This window comes from Branchiostoma floridae, unplaced genomic scaffold (assembly GCF_000003815.2).
Source record: "Branchiostoma floridae strain S238N-H82 unplaced genomic scaffold, Bfl_VNyyK Sc7u5tJ_1439, whole genome shotgun sequence".
Classification (NCBI taxonomy): Eukaryota; Metazoa; Chordata; class Leptocardii; order Amphioxiformes; family Branchiostomatidae; genus Branchiostoma; species Branchiostoma floridae.
The window spans coordinates 657187-682708 of NW_023365716.1; the positions used below are offsets into that span (position 1 = coordinate 657187).

Below are 25522 nucleotides of genomic sequence, written 5' to 3' on the forward strand. Positions count from 1 at the left end.
CGATAATTATCAACGTTACCTTCACCAGTGCAGGTACTGTAAATGGATTTAAGTTCGCGGAGATTTAATTTCGCGGTAGCGGGAAAATGGACTTTTCGCGATGGAACCATACACTGTAGTCTCTTACTGCCATAGAAAAATGTTTGCGGTAGTTTTAAACTCGCTGTGAAGGATGCCGCAAAAAGCGCGAACAATAAACCACCGCGAAAGTTTCTGCATTTACAGTATGCAGAAAAAAGTATTTGATTTGATTATTAATTGATTTTATTTTTATTTTCATTAAGAAATGTTTTAGCCCTTTTGGGCTAATCTTCCAAGGTTCAAAACAATCAACATGACAATACAACATACATTTTAAACAATCAACACCCAATGTATTTACAATAGAGCGAGGTCAAAGGTCTATGTAACAATGTTTGAGATGGCTTGTTTAAAACTGGACACTGTACACAGTGACGTACTGTCAGATGGCAATGAGTACAATTGCTCGGTACAGGAAGGTACGTTTTTCACTGTTTGTTTTAGGTTTGAGTAGTCTGAAGTTGTTGGATACAGAGCCCTTAGACACCATTTCCTCCACCCTCAACATTTATTTCTTGGAACAGCTGCCCTAGTATTCTCTTCCTTCATTTCTGTTCCTTCAAACTTTAAGGTCAGTTAGGGTCATGCCAGGTCGAAAAATCTTATAAAATGTGATATATAATATGTTGCGAGATGAACTACGTAATGGTTATTTGTCTGCGAATAACCCTCTACAGAACAGCAATGGAAGATTCCAGCTGTGTACACTCTACTGGAAAACTGTGTGCTGGACATCCTGGGAAGGAGATGGACCATCCTGGGAAGGAGATGTACCGTACAGAACGCCCTGGGAAGGAGAGTGGCAGCAGGGAGACCCAGACAACAGACATCGGCCTGCAGCAGGAAACGTGTGATGTGAACTTTCCCCAACCTGACAACCCATCAACCTCACAGGTACAGGAGAGCAGAGGTGATTTGGGAAGGCATGTGGTTAAAAACACCGTTGAGAAACCCTACATGTGTGGGGAGTGTGGGCACAGAGCACCTGAAATTACTAGCTTACTCCTACATATGAGGACCCACACAGGAGAAAAAACGTTTAAATGTGACCAGTGTGACTATTCTGCATCTTTGGAGTCTAATTTGAACAGGCATGTTTCAGAAAAACACAGCAAACCAACCTCACAGGGACAGACGAGCATAGGCAATACGGGAGGTACCATATTTCTTGTACCTTGCTCACTTATCCCAGTCCAGGGTATGATCATCCCTGTCCAAGGTATGAGTGTTGGGCATCCTGGGAAGGAGAGTGAAGGCAATATAGGAAGGAATGTGCTTAAGCACACCGGTGAGAAACCCTACATGTGTGGGGAATGCGGGTACAGGGCGGCTCAAAAGCATCATTTATCCCGACATATGAGAACCCACACGGGAGAAAAACCATTCAAGTGCGACCAGTGTGACTTTTCTGCGGCACAGAAATCCACTTTGGACAAACATCTTGCAAAGGTACAGAAAATAGGAAGGCATGTTGTTAAACTCACCAGTGAGAAAGTTTTCATGTGTGAGAAGTGTAAATACAAGACATCTAAAGAAAAACGCTTTTTCAAGCACATGAAAATCCACACAGCCAAACCATTTAAGTGCAACCAGTGTGACTTTTCTGCTGCTCAGAAATCCATTTTGGACAAACATCTAGTGAAACACACCGGTGAGAAACCCTTCATGTGTGGGGAGTGTGGGTACAGAGCGGCTCAAAAGTCTGACTTATCCAAACATATGCGAATCCACACAGGAAATAAACCGTACAAGTGTGGTCAGTGTGATTATTCTACTACACGGAAAGGCCACTTGGACCAACATCTAATGAAACACACCGGTGAGAAACCCTACATGTGTGGGGAGTGTGGGTACAGGACAGCTAAAAAGTGTAACTTATCCCTACATATGAGAACCCACACCGGAGACAAACCCTACAAGTGTGACCAGTGCGACTTTTCTGCCATACGGAAATCCACTTTGGACCAACATCTAGTAAAACACACCGGTGACAAACCCTACATGTGTGATGAGTGCGGGTACAGGACAGTTAAAAAATCCCGCTTATCCCTACACATGAGAACCCACACAGGTGAGAAACCCTACAAGTGTGACCAGTGTGACTATTCTGCTTCACAGAAAAGCAATTTAGACAACCATATAGCAGCAAAACACACTGGTGAGAAACCGTACATGTGTGGGGAGTGTGGGTACGGGACAACTTACAGCTCAACCTTCTCCAGCCATATGAGAACCCACACAGGAGAAAAACCCTTCAAGTGTGACCAGTGTGACTATTCTGCAGCACAGAAATGTTATCTAGACCAACATAAAACAAAACACACCGGGGAGTATCCTTACATGTGTGGGGAGTGTGAGTACAGGACGGTACACAAGTCCCACTTATCCCGACACATGAGAACCCACACAGGAGAAAAACCTTTTAAGTGTGATCAGTGCGACTATTCTGCGATTTCAAAATCTTATTTGAACAGGCATATATCAAGACAGCACAGTGATGAGAAACCCTACATGTGTGGGGAGTGCGGGTACAGGACAGCTCAAAAATCCCACTTAGCCAGACACATGAGGACCCACACAGGTGAAAAACCCTACAAGTGTGACCAGTGTGACTATTCTGCTGCAGAGAAATCCGCTTTGACCAGGCACCTTGCCAAACACAGTGATGAGAATCACACACGTGTGGGGAGTGTGGATTCAAGACGGATAGCAAATCTCACTTATCCCGACACATGAGAACTCATACCGGGGAAAACCCTACAAGTGTGACCAGTGTGACTATTCTGCAGCACAGAAATCCAGTTTGGACGAACATAAAAGAAAACACACTGGTGAAAAACTCCTCAAGTGTGGGGAGTGCGGGTTCAGGACGGGTAGAAAGTCTGACTTATTCCGACACATGAGAACCCACACCGGGGAAAAACCCTACAAGTGCGACCAGTGTGACTATGCTGCTGCACAGAAAACACGTTTAAACCAGCATCATCTCGCTAAACACACTGGAGAAAGACCACCAGTGTGACTATTCTGCTGCTGGCAAATCCACCTTGGACATGCATCTAAGAAAGCCCGTTTGTAAGAGACCCCACATGTGCGGGGAATGCGGGATTAGGACAACTCGGAAATCTATCATGTCTGAACATATGACAATTTAGCCATTGAGTATGTAACCTGCACTGTAAATCAGTTTCAGTACTTAGGCAAAAAGTACTCATTTTGTTTGTGTTAAAATCGACAGTATAGTATTTTTTTCGAATCACTATAATTTAAATACGATGCATATAGTATAAACATGTTCCTGATCTTTAACTAAAAAATGGGTAATTTAACGTTTATTACAATTCATCCTGAATAAACTAACATTGGCAACAGGTTATACACCGTGTTGTGTACATGAACAGGGTATTTTGAACACGTGTTGTCAGTAGGTCTAATATTGGTGATCATAGATTCACTCACACTGTCAGGATAGTCCTTAACAGTTTTAGGCATCAGTTTAAGTCAATTGTTTTACTTTGTTTTGTTCAAAAGAACCTAACTTTTGCAACAATGACAATATTGTTACAGTATATGTGGTCTGTTATTCCAAGGATGTTATTATTATTGATCTTAGGCCTATGAAGAAAAACGCTTGTTTCCTTTTTCATTCCTGAATTTTTTTTCTTGTATTTTATTTTAACTTTAAGTTAAATTTTAAGGCTGGCCAAAGCTCTAGTGAAACATATTACAATACAGTGAACAAAGTAAAATAAAATGCATGAGGACACGAATTGTCTTTCAATGTCCAACTTGTATGTTGTGCATAATAAATTTCGATACATTTATCCTTATTTAGATAGGACAAGTAGTGTTTTTACTTCAGTAGGAAGCAGGCTGAATAAAAATTCTAACAGTAAGCTACAAAATATATGTGACCCCACTGCTTATCCCCAAAAAATCTAGGGCTGGTAGGTATTTCTGGGGTAGGTGGGGAAACAGGATACACAACATTTTTTTACTAGGCCTTAGGCCATACCAATTTAATTTCTTGGTTCACGGATTTTTTCATAAAAAATATGGAGCGAGAGGGCGAAATGAAAATAAAAATTGTAAAATGGTTGTGGTAAAGGTAACGGCTAATCCAAAACATAAAGAAAAAAGCTTTCAGCTTGAAAAAAGTACAAAAACACCATTACTGTACAGTAACAGCACCTGTTCGTTGAAAATTACAAAATTAGTGTCAGTTTTTATGTTTGCTACACCAGAAAGTTTTTGAATGGTTTCATTAATGGTGAAAATTTGCTGAGTGGTAATTTTCATTTTTTTTTTTTTCAAAAAAATAGGAGCGAGCGAATCCGTGAACCAAGAAATTAAATTGGTGTGGCCTTATACTTGGATATTTAGCTTGTACGTATACCGGATCTGATACCTGAGAACCTGGTGTGCATGAAAAAGTCTTTCAAAATAAAATTATTATAAGCAGAGCCATCGTATGCATTTTTGTTGTCCATATGAATATCCCTCCCTAATAGCAGAATTCAACCAATTTGGCCTAGTAATTAACACCATCAGAGAAAGAATTATTCCTTCAGGTTATTTCAATATTTTAGGACAAGTACCAAGAAATGGCCGGCAAAACAACAATGATAATTACATGAAGCCTTTCCTTTGCCCAAATAGCGATGAAATATGGTTTTTCTGAATCAAAACGCTTAATCCTCACTTTTATTAACCGGAACTGTGGTGTGAGACCGCCCGGGGTCAGCTACTGCAGTGAGATACCACATTTGTTGGAACTGCGATGTGAGACACCAGAGGTCAGCGGCAGGTCACAACAACAACAGGTCGCTCTACTGATCAGTACAGCACCTATCGATATAAACCCGCGCGGCAACCCAATGTTCGCCCGAGGAACCCTCTCACAGTGTTTAAATGGTGTAGAACTTTGTTCTTTATTTTCGCTCTTTATTTATTCGCGTATATTACTTGAATTAATATAACAATGGCCTGATGCTGACCCTCACGGTCTCCCACCGCAGTTCGCGTCGTACAGCACCTATCGATATAAACCCTTGTGGTTCCCCAATGTTTTCGCGAGGGAGCCTCTCGACGTGTTTAAAACTTGGGAGTAATGTGTGCGCGTTATATTTCTATAGCGTTAATAAGTTGCTTTCCTCCGGTCATATTGAATTACGTTTTATTTTCAAAACGATTCCCTAAGGCTAATGGCATGCACTAGAAGAAGACGATTAATTATGCACTCTCACTACACTTGCGTCAAGCTTGCATCACTGCGGGGTTCGAAATCTTTTAGAGATTAAGAACGAATTTTCTTCCTTTGTGTATTTAGTCGCCTTCTAAGTCATACTTTTCTTTATTAGACCACAGCACGTAAATTTTATGGATGACATCCTTTGCAGAATACAAAAATAGTGCGATAGGGCGAAAAAAAACAAGATGGGTGAAAAAAAAACAAGATGGCTACATTTTCAAAAATAGGCACCATTAAGTTGTGATCAATGTTGTAACAAGAATGAAAGGGACAAAACACAGTATCAAAGCCAACAAGGCATTCATTCATGTACTGGTGTGGTAAAAGTGACACCAGTGTGGTAGACTGGCATCGCCAACAAATTTGGTAACCACACTCATGGCTTCCATATTGGTGTCACTTTTACAACTATCCAGTAAGTTTCATTTCTTCAACTTCAGTCCTGGGTACCTCGCAAGTGTCACTTCTACAAGTACAATTATTAGGCTACAACACATCTGCTCATTTTGGTACTTTATCGTCATATTGACCATCCCTGCAGAAGAAAAAAATTCGTTTTTTTTTCTGAAATCAGGCGAAAATTAATGCGCGCGCTGATGTCATCCATGAAATTTACTTGCTGTGGCCTTACGCAATATCTAATCTATAAAAAATAGAAGAACAAACAAAACAGCGACGCAGTAAACGAACCCCACAGTAACGCAAGCTTGACTCAAGTGCAGTGAGAGTGTACCTTAAGAGTAGAACATAGTGAAAACGAAAACATAACACTAGTGTCTAATCAACTATATGATACAATATGATAAAATGCAAAATTGTCGATTTTCTGGAGGGAAAGCAAGCCATTAACGATATTATCATATAGCCATTATCACACATCAAAACATCACACCATTGAAGAAACCCAAGATGGCTGCTTTATTCTCTTTGAGGGCTATTCCATGTGTAAAGTGTACTATACTATATACATATTATCTAAATTACAGTGATTCAAAACAAATAAACAAGTGATTGCAACACAAATAAAATGAGTCATTTTTTGCCTAAGTACGGAAACTGATTTACAGTGCAAGTTACATACTCAATGGCTAAATTCACATATGTTCAGACATGATAGATTTCCGAGTTGTCCTAAATATGCATTCCCCGCACATGTGGGGTTTCTCACAAATGGGCTTTCTTATACACGTGTAATTAGATGCATGTCCAAAGTGGATTCGTCAACAGCAGAATAGTCCTATTCGTCACACTGGTGGTCTTTCTCCAGTGTGTTTAGCTAGACGATGCTGGTTTAAATGTGTTTTCTGTGCAGCAGCATAGTCACAATGGTCACACTGGTAGGGTCTTTCCCCTGTGTGAGTTCTCATATGTCGGGATAAGTCACAATTTCTACCCGCCCTGAACCCACACTCCCCGCACACGAAGAGTTTTTCACCGGTGTGTTTTCTTTTATGTCCGTCCAAACCGGATTTCTGTGCTGCAGAATAGTCGCACTGGTCACACTTGTAGGGTTTTTCCCTTGTATGAGTTCTCATGTGTCGGGATAAGTGAGAGTTGCTATCCGTCTTGAATCCACACTCCCCACACGTGAAGGGATTCTCATCACTGTGCTTGAAAAGGTGCCTGGTCAAAGCGGATTTCTCTGCAGCAGCATACTCACACTGGTCACACTTGTAGGGTTTCTCTCCCGTATGGGTTCTCATATGTATAGCTAAGCGGGATTTTTTAGCAGTCCTGTACCCACATTCCCCACACATGTAGGGTTTCTCACCGGTGTGTCGTGCTATATGCTCATTTAAATGACTTTTCAGTGCTGCGGAATAGTCACACTGATCACACTTGAAGGGTTTCTCACCTGTGTGGGTTCTCATGTGTCTGGCTAAGCGGGATTTTTTAGCTGTCCTGTATCCACATTCACCACACATGAAGGGTTTCTCACCACTGTGTATTTGTAGATGTTCATCCAAAGAAGACTTCCGTGCAGCTGAATAGTCACAATGATCACACTTGTACGGTCTTTCTCCTGTGTGTTTTGTCATATGTTGGGATAACTTGTCTTTACGAGCTGCCCTGTACCCACACTCCCCGCACATGTAGGGTTTGTCACCATTGTGCTGTCTTGATACATGCCTTTTCAAATAAGATTTTAAAATCGTAGAATAGTCGCACTGATCACATTTGAAAGGTTTTTCTCCTGTGTGGGTTCTCATGTGATCGGAAAAATGGGACTTACGCAAAGTCCTGTACTCACACTCCCCACACATGTAAGGATACTCACCGGTGTGTTTTGTTTTATGTTGCTCTAGACTAGATTTCCGTGCTGCAGAATAGTCGCACTGGTCACACTTGAAGGGTTTTTCTCCGGTGTGGGTTCTCATGTGGCTAGAGAAGGTTGAGCTGTAAGTTGTGCTGTACCCGCACTCCCCACATATGTAGGTTTTCTCTCCAGTGTGTTTTGTTGCTATATGCTGGTCTACTCAATGCGTCTAAGACACGCTTTCCAGGTCCCACCAGGGCACTCATTTTAATATTATAATGACATTTAAATGAGCTGAGGTGCGAGTGGAAGGTTGCAATTATGCAGTAGGTGAGGCGATAATGACTGCAAGTTTCCCGCCCATCTGCCCCTCCCGCTATTTGCATTTGTTTGCGCTGATTTCACACCATGTGAGCCGTCCCCCACTGGGTGTCTCCATTTGGAACAGTCCATCCAAACAAAGATGGCGGGCAGTTGATAAAGTCACAGAAGCTAGAAGCAAAGTTGAGGTGAGTCGGTTTTATGTCTTTTCAGTAGTCACCAGGAATTTTCTCTGCATTTTACAGCATTGGTTTTTAATACTTGTAATGATTAGAAGGACAAAAACAGGAGATTACCAAGCTTTGCCACCCAATCAACTTTACTAACAATGAACTCATGGTGTTGACATAACAAAGGACAGTAGGACCTGGCCATTCATAGTCTCCCTGGTGTGAACAAGGCGAGAATGCAGGGTTAAACCCTGCAAAATACTTTCAGATGGATAGAAATAACTGAATGGTTATTGCCGTTTTCCTCAAAATCGTGTTCATGTGCCGTAAAGTGAAGTGGTAACTCTTTGTGGGCTCTATCACCCCCCTCCCCACCCTTTCCCATAATATTCTACTCGATCCTTTCGTACACCATGCCTCGGCCTTATTATAATACTCTCCAAGCAGAGGTTAGGCTCCAGCTGTTTCTTAACGTTTTTAGTCGTTTTTATCGGGCTTTCTATTTTTTCATTTTTGTTGTTGTGTCCGGCCTAAAAGCCTGTTAGGTTTTGACACAGCAAGATATAAAAAAAATAGAAAGCCCAATAAAAACGACTAAAAAAACGTTAAAAAAACAGCCGGATCCTAACCTCTGCTTGGAGAGTAATTATAAAGTTATAGTGAGTTGACATGCGATGCCAAAATGACAATTTTTTGTTTCTTTGCAGATGGGAAAGTTAACATCACCTTTCATTAGGTGTCAATATTGCGACCACACAAACATCATCTTTCTTTTCTTTGCCAATTCATGACAAGGTATGTCAACTTTAGGCATTGATATTATTATATAGGGAAAGAATTATAAGTTTGAAAATTTTGTTTGACCTCTGTCCCTATCAACCAAGTCATAAAGTGTGACCTTGCTAGCTTCTGGCTAGGTAATTGTTTCCAAAAAGGGAAAGGGAGTGAATTACTAATTTCATTGCTAGAGTTTCAAAATGCAACACTTTTCTCTGCACAATCTTTATCTATTCAAAGAATATATCTTTGATAACTTTGCAAGGGATAATTAGTAGATCTTGGCATGGATAAAAAATTCAAGGGATCTTTGTCGTCCTTCAAAAGCAGAAGGGAAATTTCTGTATTTCATTTGAAAGTATCATCGTCATATTTGTAAGTATATTGAGCATATCAAAACAAGCATGATCATTCACAAACATGGTCACACCATGACAATTGAAATACATTACATCACATCATTATGGTACAACATTTCAAGAAAATGCAATTGTCAGCAGAAAGCTTAATGTCGAACCAAGAAACAGAAAACACAGAATTACAACACAGCAAGAAATTTTATCCATACACCAACCTTGATTGAAACATTTTTAGTTGGAAGCTGAATTAGAAAAGTCATACTAGTATGTTATGACTGGACTGTACAAACAGGGTTTAACAAGTTTTCTAAAATTCACACGTCCTGTCAGACAAGTATATAAAACATTATTTGCCCAAACAAACTTTTTACTTTGAATTTGAATACCATTTCTTAATGTATTTTCACTTCCAGCAATAGAGTTCTTTTACAATTGGCTCTATTTTTCTGTGTTGACCAATGCTTGATGCCATGGCTGTGAAAAATAACAAGTATATCAAAATCTTACTCCTGGAAAAAGCATACTTGCACAATCAGCAAGCGAGGTTATATGCTTGCCCGATCAGCACTTTCACTGACTCGGGACAATTGGGCTAGTGGACTTGTCACACCCTGTTAAAAGTTTTACACAACACGATTGAAATGCAATAAACCACAGGGATTGATTGAATAAAGATTGGAAAGAATCAACTTGTTGATCGTACAAAGTCAATGCTTATATTTCACTTGACTAACATCTTTGAAAAGATGTTCAAGTCTACTTAGGTAGAGTACACAGCTGGAAGCCAGGAATGGCCTGGCAGAAATAAAGTTTAACTTCAAGGTAGATGCCTAATAATAGACCCCTTTGACCCACACAAATGGGTTTTGTCATTGGAGGAGAATTTACTCACAAACCATAAACGTCATCCAACCCGTTCGGAAACATAGAACCCGTTCGACTTCCCCGCTTGCAAAAAGAAAAAAAAACAACACAAAAATGGCCTGTCAGGGCAGAGATTGTTATCAAACACCTGCTTCTTCCGGGTTTGGGGGACACTTTTTCAAACACTTTTACGTTACGGTTTGTGAGTAACATCCCCCTATGACAAAACTAGTTTGTGTGGTTTAAAGGGGTCTATTATTAAAAATCAACTGGATCACATCATGTGAAGATTGACTCCAAAACTTCTCAACAGGTGCTCAGCGTATCTTATCCTCTTTTGTCTAGCAGACGCTTGCGCACTTTCATTTACATCTTCAGCTGTGGGCAGTCGGCCATTTTCAGTCACGAAAGACTTCTCCCAAGTCATGAAGTTTTTCCGTTCTTCATGTAACGTCTTACTTAGCCTAGTTGATACAACGGCCACACAGTTGTCATACTCGGCTTTAATGAACTTGTTGCGTGGTTCCATCTTCAGCCTTGCCTTGAGACTGTCCACACGCTGAATAGTTTCGGCATCCTCGATGACAACTGCAAGGGCACTACCAAGCTTGGTTTGCCACTTTGGTTCATTCCTGAAACAACAATGATATGGCTTAGTAACAGCTTCTTTGTAAACATATGACCAGTATTGGCTAGCCTATCTGATTGTTATTGACAGAAAAGCATTTTCTATGCAAACAATTGTAGATTGCAGTGCATGTAGACTTATGACAACAATTTGATTTTGTCCTAGAAATGGAAGCCATGAAAGCCAACCTTTCTCTGCTTCCCACAGGGACTCTCGGAGTGTCTGGTGGGGTGAATGCACCTCTCCACTGCACAGCCTTCCCAGCACTGCTGCACTGGACTGGAGTGGACTGAGTGCTGCTGCTATGAGGATAAACAACAAGCAAGAAGTGGGCAATGAATTAATGCCTGAAACTGATGTGAGTTTGTTTTTTTCTGCAAGAATAATCTGTTGAGTTTTCATGGCTATTATACTTTTAATAAGATAAGATGGCATTGCAGTAATGGTCCTTTTAAAGAAATAGGAGGTTGGAGGAGACTCTCTTGTTTGGATATAAGGAACATGGAAAAATGACATCTCAGGGTTTACCTGTGTGCATCAATGGTGCTTCTTGTGGGTCCTGCTTCCTGCACAGGTGTCCTAGGCGGTGTAGCCAGGAAGGATGAACCATTTGATTCTCCCCTAAGAATAAATGAATTAATTTGTTACTAAATGTCATGAAATAATTGTATTGAATCATACGACACCACCTCATACTGATAATTGTAATTTATTGCAAAACATTTTGAGTAAATGTACATGGTACAGTTGAATGTGAATGTTTGTTGTAAGTATTTTTGAAGATGTTGCTTACTTTTTCCCTGCTCTGCTGCTACAGGGTGCCTGGCCTGGAGTCCACACGTGTACATGGCTGGCAGCTGCCTGCATGCCTGGCTCCCTATATGGATCAGATGCAGTTGTAGTTAGTGAAAACATAGTTATGTCATTATGGCTGGAAGGATTAATAGCTGGGTGAGGGATATGCATGTAGTAACATGTCATACCACATAGTTTTTGAGTCTGAACAACTGGGTGGATTTTGAAATTCTTATTAAGTATAAGTAACTTATAGTAATATTTGTGTTCATCTTACTTTGTGCATTCAGTCTAGACATAAATTCAAGACAGTGGAAATGAAAGCTAAAAGTACTACAACTAGTGTGAGCAAGTTGAAGACCAATATAATTGAGTAAATCAAGAAGGTTTGACTGCATCTTAAGTAAAAATATTTTGCAGAAACTCACGTTCCACTGCCACCATCTTCGAACTCGTCCAGCTCAGGATCTGGGTCCAGTGGATCCATCCTGATCACCACTTCTTCCTCCTCCTCAGGTTCATCACAGGCAGGATCCTGCTCCACAGGCATCTCCTCTCTTTCCTCCTCATCCTCTGTTTCCTGGACAGTCTCACTCATGTAGGGGACGTGTTGACTGAAGTCATGCCCAGTGTCCAGGAAGGGAGTTTTGACCTTTTTTACAAGCGTTTGGCCATTGTATAGCCAAAGCGTACTCACTGGCATAGGGATCTCTTCTTCAATACATTGCTGAAAGTCGTCCCTTAGGAGGTTGTGCATCTGCTTGATAGAGGTGGACCTGAAGTGGCGCATCGTTGGGCCAGCTGGATGGAAGGGCGGGTCCTGTGAGGGGGCATCATGGAGAATGACGTGTTCTCCTTCCACGTGCCAGTGGATGCCGTACCCCCGATGGAAAAAGTCACACACCCGCTCACACCATGCCTGGGCCTCTCGTGGGTACTTCTTCAGCAGTGCCACAGGGATCTTTGTTCTCTCTTGGGGGAGCAGTTTCGCCACTTGAGATATCTTATTTTCAACACAGCCTCTGTTTTCACTTGCTCCTACTTTCTCACTGCAGTGACTCCTTATCATGTAGTTTGTGATCACGTGGCCCTCGGTCCCATAGCAAGCTGAAGACTTTGTGACACGTTTGAAGTTGGCGAATTGGCGCTCTTCGTTTTCAGCCATGAGAGAGCTTATTGCAGCAATTCTGTAGATGACGGGTGTGTGGTCTCTCAATGAGTGGATGTACATTCCCCAGAGCTTTCGGTGGGTCAAGACTTTGGGGTTTCCCGGAAAGACTTCTTTCAACATGACATGGTGGTGAAACATGATGTTTGACATCCGGTATATGTTGACCATGTTGCGATTGTCAGCAGCCAAATAGCAGAGTCTCTGCATCTCTGCAAGTGTGTACAGCAGCTGCTTGACTTCATTGCTCGCCTTCTGTTGTTTCTCCAACTCTTTATTTAGCATAATGATTGCATACCGCATGTCTGATGCCCTCACTATCTCTTTGCCTCCAAGGATAATGTCCTTGACTCTTTGTATGGTTTCCTTGACCTCTTTTGGCACATGAGCCGGTAGTTCGTTGAGAATGTTCTTTGAATGGTTGAACAAGTCATGCATGGACTCGCTGGCAGGAGCTTCCAGTTGCTGTATGTTCAGTTGTGCTGTGGTTTGTGTCAGGTCTGGTAGGAGAAGTGTTGGCGCGCGCTTCATACCGTGCAGCATCCCTTTCATCTCTTGTTGCACGTCTTTCTTGGACATGTTTTCTGCTTCGGCGTATGACACTGAACCTCGAGACGTTACTTCATCTTTCATCTCCTCCTTTGTCAGCTGGCCGAAGGGCTCAGGCTCCATGGAGGAGGCTTTGCGAGATGTCACGGGCCCTTCAAGGAGAAACTGTCGGCGATCTTCGATAGTTGGTGCAGGCTCGTCTGTGCGGGAGCATGCTGAGAACCTATGCACACATCTAATGTCAATAGGGCAGAGACAAGGATGAAAACCCCCTTTCTGTTCTCCTACTTCAAACTGCCTTGCAGGATTGTCACCCTTGAAAAAACGCAAAATGTCCTTATACTGTCTTCCATCAGGCGCTTGAACTTGTATCTGCAGAGAGGGTAGGTCATCGCGTCTCGTCTGTGTGTAGAGGAGTTGCTCAGCATCAGAGGAACCACTGCGGGCAATGAGATAGAGCTCAGGTTGCTCTACCTTTGACTGTACCGACAGGCGCACTTTGAACTTTTCATAGTACTCAGTGTCGGTCAAGTAGATGGCCGAGTCATATACAGTTGCGACCATGTATGCTATATACCCGCGGTTGGCCAACGTGGCTCCATCCTCCCAATACATTAGATGGCGGGTTCTCTCGATTGATGACAGGCGCTCAATCATGGAGGCTTTGTCGGATGGCACATCTTCCCCCAGGTCCACCAGTCTTTGCTTCAGTTGGTCCTCTGTCATGCTGTTGTAGTCGGCAGCATCTCTCAGGAAGGGCTGCTGTGATGTGAGGAGCTTCTTTCTGATCGTTAACAGCGAATGTTCCTCCCTTCTGTCGTAACAACTTTTGTCTCTATTTTGTTTGTTTGTCTGTTGAGAAAGAACTTCTTGTATTTTCTCGCGACTACAAACTCTCCGATTGGGATTTCTCCATCATTTATCATGACACAAAGCTGTTTGCTGATTTGTCTCTCTGTTCGTTGTCGAGGAAGTGTCACACCTGTGCCTCGGTTAAGTTTGATCCTGGCTCTCCTGATGACGGCCGATGATAGCTTGTTGAATCTCTCTGTGTCAATGTGCTGTTTTTTGAGCCAAAGCTTTAGCAGCTGACCAGCATTGGGGGGCACTTTCCCGTCTGGCGTCTTGATCTCGTACTTCCGCGCAAGCTCTGTCCAGTTAACATTTTCTCCATCCTCATAGCTGTCTACTTCTTGTTTCAGGCGTTCCCCATCAAATGTTGCCCAGTTCTCAAAGTTCCCAAGCTTGTTTCTGGGTTTTCGTTGTCCCAGCTCTTCCAGCAGCTTCCTCTTTTTGGTGCGTTGTTCAGCTTCATCTTTTGATTCAAATTCCTCAGCAAGCCGCCTTTTTCTTCTGGATCTGAGTGACTCATCTGTTGCATAAGCTACTTCAACATCTTTGTTGTTGAGCCTTTGTGCCGCTTCGACATCTGCCTTGAATTCCCGGTACAACTTCCGCTTTGATGACTGGTCAATCTTCTGATTTTGTCCCAACTTTGATACATTTAGGGGTGTCGATATAGGACTCAATGCACAGCGGACATTTGCACTCTTTATTTGTTTGTTGTAAAGTTCCCAGAATGCACCATGTTCCCGCTGACATTCTTTGCATGGGCCAACAGCAGAGTGTTTTGCTTTTGCTGCTGCACTGAGTTTCTGCCACTTGTCAACACTGAAGTATTCCAGAAACTTAGCTTTCTCGTCACGACGATTTTGTGTCCAGGTGTTGAGAACTTTGCCAATGTGCTTCACGCTATCACAGAAGTCTTTGAAGTTTAGTTCGTTCTCTTTTTCTCCTACAAAAATGTCCGTGTAGGTCCTGTATTGTTCCTCTAAGTTAGCTTGACCAAACCTTCTGGTTTGCTTTTCTTCTTCAGTCAAGCCAAGAAGTTTGCTTTCGCGGGCACCAACGCGGCGGAATCCACACGTTATCTTCAGCGCCATGACATGTTTAGTTTCTTCTCATCACTATTTCTCTCAGTAGAACCTATTGGGAGAATGAAGGCAAACTCATACTTGAATCGTTCTTTGACAATTGTAAAAACAGTACTTTGGTACCAAGGTATTCAAGAAGTGTTTTGATAGTTTATATGAGGCTGGAATTAATCAAGGATGCAGGTCATATAGCTACATAATGGGGGGGGGGGGTCTTACTAAACAATAATTGTAAAATGAAAAGCTAAATCAATGTGTCGATATGTCTTGCTTTATGTTTTCATAGCTGTTGATTTTCACACAGAATCAACCCAGCCAGTTTTGACTGTATATGTTATCATAAACGGTCACTCATACTTGATTGTGAGAGGATATGTGGAACTAAAATGAACTATAGGAACCATGGGGCAACATTTGGAAAAGTAGTTAGAATCACAGCAAACTAAACATACTCCCTTCCACACAAACTCCCTTCCTCAGTAAACTTTCTTTCCCGGCATAAGGGAACCTTAACCAACTTTGATACTACTGTAATTCCTGATATTTTCAATGTATTGTTATGTTCACGGTTTTCATGGTGACGACTGTAACGTGAACTTATCATTACTGATAACAAATAATTCACAGACTTTTTTTGTGTGCACTTGCTGCGACAGTGAACATTTAGTTCAGAGAACAAGTTAAATTTTCTCAGACCGTGAAAGTTTGGTAGCGAGAAGACAAAGTGAATTGTGTATTGAACCATCGCCCCCTCCCCATAAAATAGAATAAAAGCCAGCCATGCTCCAAGTCTGCAAAGTAGGCTAGTGAAGTTTATAGTTTGGTCAATTCAAATTCCAATTGTAGTTTATCATTGATTATATGTTGTGCACATAATTTTTTTTTGTGAGTCTAAATTTTGGTATGACTGGAAATGGATTTTAGATGTTGCATTTTTCATCTTCTCCTTTAATCAATGAAGAAATAGAAAGAACAGGACATTATATAACCAAGCTTTATGATTATCAGATTTATTTTCTGTAGTACAGCATATTCATTTTTTACAGTTTAAGTCTTGACCGGCAAAGGGAACTCACTTCTGTAATATAAATTCGGCTTTACATAAAGCCAGGGACATGGTTAGTGTTGTGTCTGTTGGACCCATTGTTTGATTGTTTGCTCGTCAGTTTGTTGATTGTAGTACAGTCATATGCTAAATGTACATACTGCACACATAGTAGGAAACCAGGCTCTAACATCAGATAAATCATTTCAAATTTCTAAACATGTTTTCCAAATTACTGTGTGTACAAGGTATTATTTTGTGACAGTCTGTGACCAGAAAAATAGTGGTTAACATTGATGAATTAGTTGTTTGTTTCCACTGGGGTAGGCTATGCCTGATAGACACATTGTCATGCATGCAGACATAATTGTCAATACTCCCTTAGTTTGTTAACTTCACCTATTTTTGAAAGGAAGGCCTACAAAACAAATATTGTTCAAAATTTAGATTGCCACCTTAGAGAAGGATCTTTAGTCTAGCTTTGTAGCTGATATAACCAAACTAGATATAAGCACACCTGTTGATGTTGTGATGTTGTGTTTCTGGTTAGTCTTGAGAAAATAAGTAGGATTGATAGGTAGGGACTCTCTTATTTTTAGTAACTTTCTTTCTTTATATTTCAGCCAATGATTGTTAGAAGGAAATTTGATACTGAAATTCATCAGGCTCTAAAATTTTCAATATCATATTGTAATCACATATAAGATATATATTGTACACGTATAAGTATATTTACAAACTAAACAGAGAAGTTGTTTTTTACTACAGCAGCCGACTAAAAAGCTAGGTTTTTGCTAGGGTCAGTCGGGTAACCGAAACACAAATGTTTTTCCCCCTAGGCCTAAATCTTAACAGATATGTTTTCGCCCAAACTACCATCAGTTCCAATGAACCTCCTTGGTTCTTATTTAGCAAGTATTATAATAGGTAGATATTACACTCTCTGTGAATCTAAACCTTGTTACATTTATTGGTATACATTACTAGGGTATCCGGTATAACTGTTGTGCAATGAAAATCCTCCATGTCTTGATGGAGTTGTAGAACAGTACGAAACAAGCGTATATGTCTTATGAACCAGTCTGACCTACGCCTGGCCTATACAAAAGAACAGAAACTTCTTTTTTAAAGTAAAAAGTGCCTATATGGGCATAGTTTTCCAGGTGTAGTGACAGAAAGTAATGCCATTTAGTGTCATAGCTTGCATAGTTCTTGTTTTATATGAAATGTGTTGAAATTTTACATATATGTGAGCATATTTTATTAGGACTGATAAATATTGGAGTTAACTAAGTCTCACATAAAAATCTGATTCTGAACAACAAATTGAGGTATTTCAGTCTCAACAAGATATGTGTCTTACAGATGTGCCTAATTTCCACTCATTTCATACAAAATCGACCTATGTAGCTATAGTAACTATGAGGTTCTTCTAAGTCTTAACTGCATGTAATGAATTAATTAATTAAAGAGATCATAGGTACATATTATTTGACTATGCTGTAAATTACAGTATAAAACAAAAACACCTACCTTATCATCAATCAGGATTCTTGGTTGGATGAAAGCTCCTTGGTCTGATCAGGAATTGAGAAATGCGCGTGCAGGACAGGAGACATGTATCAGCCAGCCAGCTTGGGTTCCTCCACAAAATGTAATGATCGGAACATGTCGAGACGGCTTTTATTGTCCAGTTTCTGACCAATTAAATTTCTTCTTTTGACAATGTACTTGAAGGGCTGTCAGCTTTGTTTTTTGCAGGTGTACAAGAGGATTATGTGAACCTCAGACATAGCTTGGGAAGGATATTTGCATTTCTATAACCTATTGTTCTACTGTTGTTTTAGACACCTCCTGCTTATTTAGGGACATAATTCACAAGCTTGCATTGTTATTTTAGACACATGCTTATTTAGGGACATATTTCACAAGCTTACATTTCTTTTTATTCAAGTGACAATTGTCTGCCAAGGATTGTCATGTTATGCTTTGCATTTGTAACAATTGTAATTTCTGAGCTCTTGAATTATTTTCAGTGTTGAAGGTCATTTATTTTTTTCCAGACTGTTAGCAGAAAATCTCAAAACTAGCAATCAACACATAAGAATGAAAAAGGAATAGCAACTTGATGCTGTTATTATGATATGATAAATATCATATTTGCAGTCAGTTGTGCAAATTTAAGGTCGTTCAGGGTAGGATAGCCAGCTGCTATGCAATTTTCGATGCTGCGTGCCTGTGAAGTTGGACAGGTTTGTTAGTTTTTTCAAGGAGGTTAAAATATTTTTTTCAAAAATCAAAGTTACTTCTTGCACCAAATAAAAACCATCTGCATTTTGTCATATATATGGCAGCGTAATGGCTTTACTCTAGTTTTGCATAACAACTGCATTTAGCCAAATTGTGGACAAGAACATGGAAATAAAGGTCATTCTTTAAAATCACATACTGTATATCACTTGCTTTCCAGAAATTCGAAGCGCGCTTGTCAGAACAATCTTCTGTTCTACCATCCTGGTAACAATACAGACAAACCACACTTCTTGATAAGCTTCTAAACAACTTATTACTTGTTGTTAGTTAGGTGTGACGGGTCGTCCGGTGTAATATAACCAGCTGCTGCTGCGCCGCGTGCCTGCGAAGCTGGTGTGTTACGCCGAACGGCTGTTATTCCGGCTATATAGATACAGATACAGATACTCATTTGTACCTGTTTGATTTGGCCAAGGAGGTTTAACTTGATAAATTGAGATTTTCTCTCACTTTAAGCTTGTCTTGTTTAGACTCAGTGAAAGTCAATACTTGAAGTTGAATGCATGTTGGTGACCAAACAATGGCTGTGTACTTCCAAAGCTATCATCACATGCATCATGTAACATTTACGTCATCAACTTCAAAAGTGAAACCATGGTGTCCATTTGAAACCACAGTATCTCGTTTAAATGATAGAATGCCAAGAAACCAGAAACAAAATATTCCTTCTGCAGAAAAGTTATGATAGTTGCATGTTAGAAGCATTTATATCAGACGGCTGAATACACATCAGGAGCTGCCGACTTCTTGTCTCAGTCTGTGAAAAAGCCAATGGGGTCGTCGTTACTATTATAACTCTTTAGAATCCCTTCTATATACTGTCGCTATATCCTCTGAATCTTACTAATAATGCCAGATTTTTCTTGTAACACATTTATTTAATGAATCGTCAGTTTTGTTTGTATCTACTCATTTTTTTTCCAAACAGAGGTTTGGCTCCTGATGTTTTTGACGTGTTTGTAGGCGCTTTTGTCTGGACTCTGATCATGAGAAATCTGTACACAATTGAAAGCCTGCAAAATGCCTAGAAACATGTAAAGAAAAACAACAACCGGGCCAAACCTCTGTTTGGAGAGTACAACTAGTGACCCAATGTGCAACTAGACCCCAGCCTAATCTAAAAAATATCCCAACACGATAGGTATTTTTGAGATTGGGCTGGAGTCTGGTAACTAGGCTAATGTGCACCCAAGCGAATATAATTCAGAGAAAGAACAGTTTTGTTGTATGAAATTCTGATTTGATTCTGAAATAAAAGGAACGTTTTCATACAGATGAGTGTCGTCTTTTCTGTACCCAGGTATTGGAAAACTGTATGGTCTGTAAGATTTCAGTGGGGTTTCTTCGGGGTGGGGGGGGTTGTTTGGTGATTGTTTGGCTGATACTGTTATAATTCCGAGCACAATTACTGAAGCATTCATTCATTTTGAAAACAAAATTTGCTGAAATGACAAATGCACAGTTCAATGAGTATCTTGTTGACTTGATGTCTAACCTTCATCAACATTAATTAGTCCTCCTTTTTCTGTCAATCCATTTTACCATGTACCTGTAGTCTTCGAAAATGCAGTTTTGGAAACAATGAGATTGAAATACATACTAGCTTCCTTGTCTCTATATAACCTACTAGTTGAGACAGCTTTGTAATTTGGACTTGAATGGATACCATTTGACTGGTGTAGTGCTGTAGGCCTTCTATGCATAATTTAAAATAATTGCCTGTAATTACTTTGAGCGTAGGTGCGAAAGCAATTAGTCTATTCACAGATGACAGGCTGTCAGCGTGATTGACGATGATTGATGGGCACAAAGAAGGAAATTTACTAGAATTTTGACTTTTAAACTTTAAAACCCCACACTTAGCGCTTGGCTTTGGGCTACAGTGTTGAAATTGGGTGCAAACAATACGCAACAAGTTGGTTTATATGAATGTCGACTCCCCATCTCTATTTTATTATTGTGTATTTGGCTATCGGTAGGAAAGGTCATAGCCACCCCTAAAATGATATTAATATTTTGAAATCTAAGAGTTATCTTATATTCTGGAGTGTACAGCTCTCGACATTCCGATAGAGTACAACTTTCGCCACATCCTCTGAAAATTTCATGTACCAATTCTGACCGGAAGCGCTGAGTGTAGGCCAATATTCAGTGAGTCAAATGGATCCAATATCATTATCAATTATGGATATATTATGCAGATTTTTCTCGAAGGTAACAACTTTGTCGGACTCTTGGGTATTTGGTTGAACTTTCCTGAAAATTTGAAGTTAATTGACCGCTCCAAACTTGAGATACACGCGATTTTCCAGGTAGCCCTGTATTACCCCTGATTTAGACCCTTAGCGTGTCTTAGACGCATTGAGTATCTCTGATGGGTAATAATGCAAACCAATATCGTTTATCATGTCTAACCTTCATAATCGTACTGACTGCGGTTGTGAAAAAAATTCCAATATTAAAGCTATTCACGGAAGGAAATTTATTATAGCTACACTCTAAAGTAAAAAAAAAAGTTGTACGTTACTAATATCTAAAGCAACACTTCAGATAAGCCGTGACTTCAGGCTGGTACAGACAATTCACGATAAGTTTTGTGATCTGTTTACGATACATAACATGTCACGCTTTAAGTAATAGGAACCCTCCTATATCCGCCCAAAACACTGCGACATTTAAAGCCTTTTAGTAAATCTTCTCTGAGGAATGGCTTTAACACCTGGATCACGGCACGAGTCGGATTTTTTGGCATTAGTGGATCTAGTAGAGTTCCCTTTCTTAACCTAGAGGTCTCGGGGTTGCTGTGTGAAAATATAAGATTTGACGTTACACATAATAGAGTTCTCCAAGAAGCGAACGTGATGGTATTTAGGATCAATCTCGAGCGAGCCTCTCCTCGTCTCTCGGTGGTACTCACCCCATCCTTTATATTGACGTCCACTCCTTCCTCCAGCCCCCTCCGGACTTTCTCTACATCCCCATACCTGGCAGCCTGGAGGAACTCACGCCGGTCCATGGTCGTCTGTCTACAACCTAGTTAATAGAAGCACGAATTAAGAGAATGTTCAGATGAAAAACAAACTCTGAATGGATCACCTTAACGATGTAAAGTCTTTTTACCCAAAACTGTATATATCACTGCTGTATACATCACTGCTGTATTTATCATCATATATCACTACTTTGTATTCTTTATTAGCTGACACATGTTGTCAATATCGCGTATATGCGTTCTGTACATGATACCTTCGGTGATATAGTATATAGTATATTCCTTTGTTGTAAGTGCATTTTACGATATAAAAATAAGATGTTTTCGTGAATATGTTGAACTGAACTATATTCATTGGCTGTTGGCAAGTAGGCCACACCGATTACGTTTATAAAGAGTTTAGTTTAAGTACTTCTGATGCCTACTTACATGTTTAAATAGTTAACTAGAGTTCCACGAACACATACCTTTGCCAAATAAACCAGGTTTGTTATGTAGAATGATGTCTGTAGACATAAATGTGTTACTCATTACATTTTATTTTATATGCCCGGAGTTGGTTCATAACATTTCGCCATTGCTTATTCAAATTAGATCCCTATTTACATAATGATACTAAATTGTATCAAGCATCACTTAAGCTATCAGCATACCAAAAATCATGATGATCCTTTCATTCCTTCTTGACTTATTCTCTTTCAAAGTAGGAAACTAAACCGGCTCCTGCAGTTCAAGAAAAGATGTTACCGGACCCAAACATACACCTCTTAGTCTCAGCCATCTTTCTCAGTTCCATATGTGTCAAGTTTGAAAGTCCTATCACGGAATGCAGTGGATTTATCAACTTTCCGCATTAATTATGCAAATTGTTAATTTATATAATTAGTATCTCATTATGTAAGTTTTTACTTAGGATATCTACATACCAAAAATCATGACGATCCGTCAACATGTTCATATTTTGCCATTAATTATGGGACTGTGAGACTCGTAAGTATGACGGCCTTCAGAATGAGATCATCATCTGCATAATTAATATGTATAAATATTTCTTTCTTTCTCAGCTACAAATGTGACAAGTTTGAAAGTCCTATAAAGGAATGCAGCGGATTTACAAACTTTCCTCATTAATTATGCAAATTAGCTGTTGATTTGCATAATTTGAATTCCATCATGTAAGTCTTCCCATTGGCTATCTACATACCAAAAATCATGACGATCCGTCAACACGTTTATATTTTCTCATTAATTATGCAAATGAGGTCGTCATTTGCATAATTAATATGGATTGATTTTTCTCTCTTTCTCATCTATATATGTGACAAGTTTGAAAGTCCTATCATGAAATGCAGCGGATTTATAAACTTTCCTCATTAATTATGCAAATTAGTTGCTGATTTGCATAATTAGTATTCCATAATGTACATTGTTACTTGGGCTACCTACATACCAAAAATCGTGACAATCCATAAACACGTTCTCGAGTTATTCTCGTCCAAAGTTTGAAAGGAAATCGGCGACTGCAGTTCCAAACAAGCCGCTAGGGGGTCCAAACTTATAGTACTTACTGTCTGCCCCAAGGGCTATCTACCACTCAAAAATCATAACCACAGCATGTCCAGAACACGAGATATCAAAAATTGAGATTCTGCTGCAGTACCGTAGCAAGCCGCCAGGGGTCCCATTATCGAACTTGACCTTCGTTTTCCCGAACCCTACCCACCTACCAAATATTTTCGGGATTCATCCAAGGCTTCTTGAGTTATGCTGTTAACACACACACAGACACACACACAGACTCACAAGCCCAAAACATAACCTTAGCCATTCTGGCAAAGGTAATAAATATGTACCCTCCTGTCTAAGTACTAAATAGTTGTAACGTACCTGTAGCTATAGTATAGTCGTTGGGATCAAGGGTAAGTCACAGAAGTCACGTATAAGCCATGGGGACATAGTCACAACAGAACCCCTCGAGAACAGGCGTCACAACTTCGTCCTTCCTTGTACCCAGCTAAATCCAGGCCCGCTGACGTCGCCTGTGGAAAGTCCCGACTAAAATGGCAGCGGAATATTAATGTCCCTACTGATCGAACTGGGAAGCTTTCATGGGCAGGGGAGGACAAACTTTACATCTTATAAGTGTTCAAGTCCCACAACAACTACCCCAAACGTACACTTACTGTTAGTACCCTGGGAGGGGCTGGTACTGTAAAATAAGCAGGTTTAGGAGAGAGAACTGTGGTCGGAAACACCGCCGTCTCACCTTGTACCCAGCTAAATCCAGGTCCGCTGACGTCACCTGCGGAAAGTCCCGACCAAAATGGCAGCGGAATTTCCCTACTGATCGAACTCCAAGTTACCATGGGCAGGGCAGGACATACTCTACATCCTATTGGATGTACATCCCTATTGGATGTAGACAACTATCCAAAATATACACTTACTGTTACTACCCTGGTAGAGGCAGGTACTGTAAAATAAGCAGGTTTAGTAGAGAGAAAACTGTGGTCGGAAAGACCGTCGTCTCACCTGGTGAGGACGTGTCACCGCCAGGTAGCAAAATGGCGCCGGACCTGATAATAGAGCAGATATACGCAATGAGCTGGAAAGGGCATTCTCATGTTACCTTCATGAACTTTCACCTGCAACAGTGCAGCTTCTTAGCTCCGTGTGACCCTGACGCTCTCAGACTTGTTTGTGTCATGAAATTCAAATCCTAAGGAAGAATATAATATAATAATAATATATATAATATATTAATATAATAAATGTTTTTAGTTTACAACCGAGTTGAAAACAACTTGATATGACCTCTGAGACTGCTAGCTACGAATTTCCAAGGCCACCCGAGTCACGACATTGGTCAACAACACATTGCGCAAAAGCTATACTACATGCGTGTGGGGGGCACATAGCACTGGTGCTGAAACAAGAGACTTATTTAGGGCGAAACACTTACAAAATTCACTACTCCGCCCGTCATCTAATATTTTGCAAGACTAAATCCAGGTCCGCTGAATTCAACTGTGAAGAGCCCCGTCCGAATTCAGACTAGCGTATTTCTAAACTTGTTGACAGGCCGAGGGGAGCTTACTGCTGGCAAATAAGTAAAAGGTTTGTACCTTATAAGTCTCGAAATAACTACCCAAATGTACATCTATACTGTAATTAGTCCAAGTAGCATTCAGCCTTGGAACCATACGGTAAAGACTCACGTTCAGGAGAGCAAAAACTGTTCAGAAAGGCCTCGGTCTCACTTGGTGTTGAAATGCCACCGCCGAGAAGCAAATTGGCGCTGGAGTCAATGACTTTAGCCATGGCATGCCTGGCGATATGCTTGAGTTACCTGGGTATTTACCTGTCACCTGTGTGTTTACCTCTCACCTGTGTGTTTACCTGTCTAAGCTAAGTAACAATTACTGCCTTCAGGCTTGTTTTCATCCGTTGCATAGCAAGGAAACTTGCGGTATTAATCGAGGGAGGGTTGGTACATAGAGGGACTGGTAAGAAATACCATAGCCATCCTCCCGTCTTAGAAAAACATATCATCGGCATTACGTGAACTTCAGCAGGAATATAGCTGAACTTACATATTCATTTCAATAAAGTTGCAAGAGTTGGGAGGTCCTTGTCAAATGGTATATGTGTGTGTGTGTGTGTGTGTGTGTGTGTGTGTGTGTGTGTGTGTGTGTGTGTGTGAGTGCTGCAGCAGTCACTTGGAGCAGGCCTGCCTGTGTACTCCTTACTTCCTACCGGGTATGTATGTGTGTATGTGTGTAATGTGTGTATGTGTGTGTGTGTGTGTGTGTGTGTGTGTGTGTGTGTGTGTGTGTGTATGTGTGTATGTGTGTGTGGGAGTGCCGCAGCAGTCACGTGGAGCAGGCCTGCCAGTGTACCCCCTACTTCGTCCGCGGTTATTGTTTTTTTACCTTCTCTTTGAAGGTTATATTTTCGGATAGCGTTCGAAAAGTATGTATGTATGTAAGTATGTTTGAGTGTAGATGTTGATACACCT

General features: G+C 40.6%; 5 protein-coding genes across 5 annotated transcripts in view; 2 read left to right on the forward strand and 3 right to left on the reverse strand.

The window, feature by feature from the left end:
• The window catches only part of LOC118407694 (zinc finger protein 845-like), a 9075-nt gene extending 6258 nt beyond the window's left edge, over window positions 1-2817 (forward strand). Inside the window, exons 2-3 of the mRNA XM_035808212.1 lie at window positions 759-1837; window positions 2708-2817. Coding sequence (XP_035664105.1) covers window positions 766-1837; window positions 2708-2817 — 1182 coding nt within the window. The 5' untranslated portion in view covers window positions 759-765. The remainder of the gene's footprint in view (window positions 1-758; window positions 1838-2707) is intronic.
• The window catches only part of LOC118407668 (tropomyosin-1-like), a 1169601-nt gene that overhangs the window by 656094 nt on the left and 487985 nt on the right, over window positions 1-25522 (forward strand). The window lies entirely within an intron of this gene.
• Window positions 1-25522, reverse strand: part of LOC118407610 (zinc finger protein 25-like) — an 865280-nt gene that overhangs the window by 624444 nt on the left and 215314 nt on the right. The gene's annotated exons all lie outside the window — the stretch shown is intronic.
• LOC118407627 (zinc finger protein 525-like) overlaps window positions 1-25522 on the reverse strand; it is a 976997-nt gene that overhangs the window by 615511 nt on the left and 335964 nt on the right. The window lies entirely within an intron of this gene.
• LOC118407595 lies at window positions 9504-13967 on the reverse strand. Its single transcript, XM_035808089.1, has 5 exons — window positions 11932-13967; window positions 11502-11585; window positions 11237-11329; window positions 10897-11010; window positions 9504-10712 (listed from the first exon to the last, which is right to left on the reverse strand). Exons 1-5 carry the CDS (start codon window positions 13944-13946, stop codon window positions 10355-10357), a joined length of 2664 nt encoding a protein of 887 aa, XP_035663982.1. The 5' UTR covers window positions 13947-13967; the 3' UTR covers window positions 9504-10354.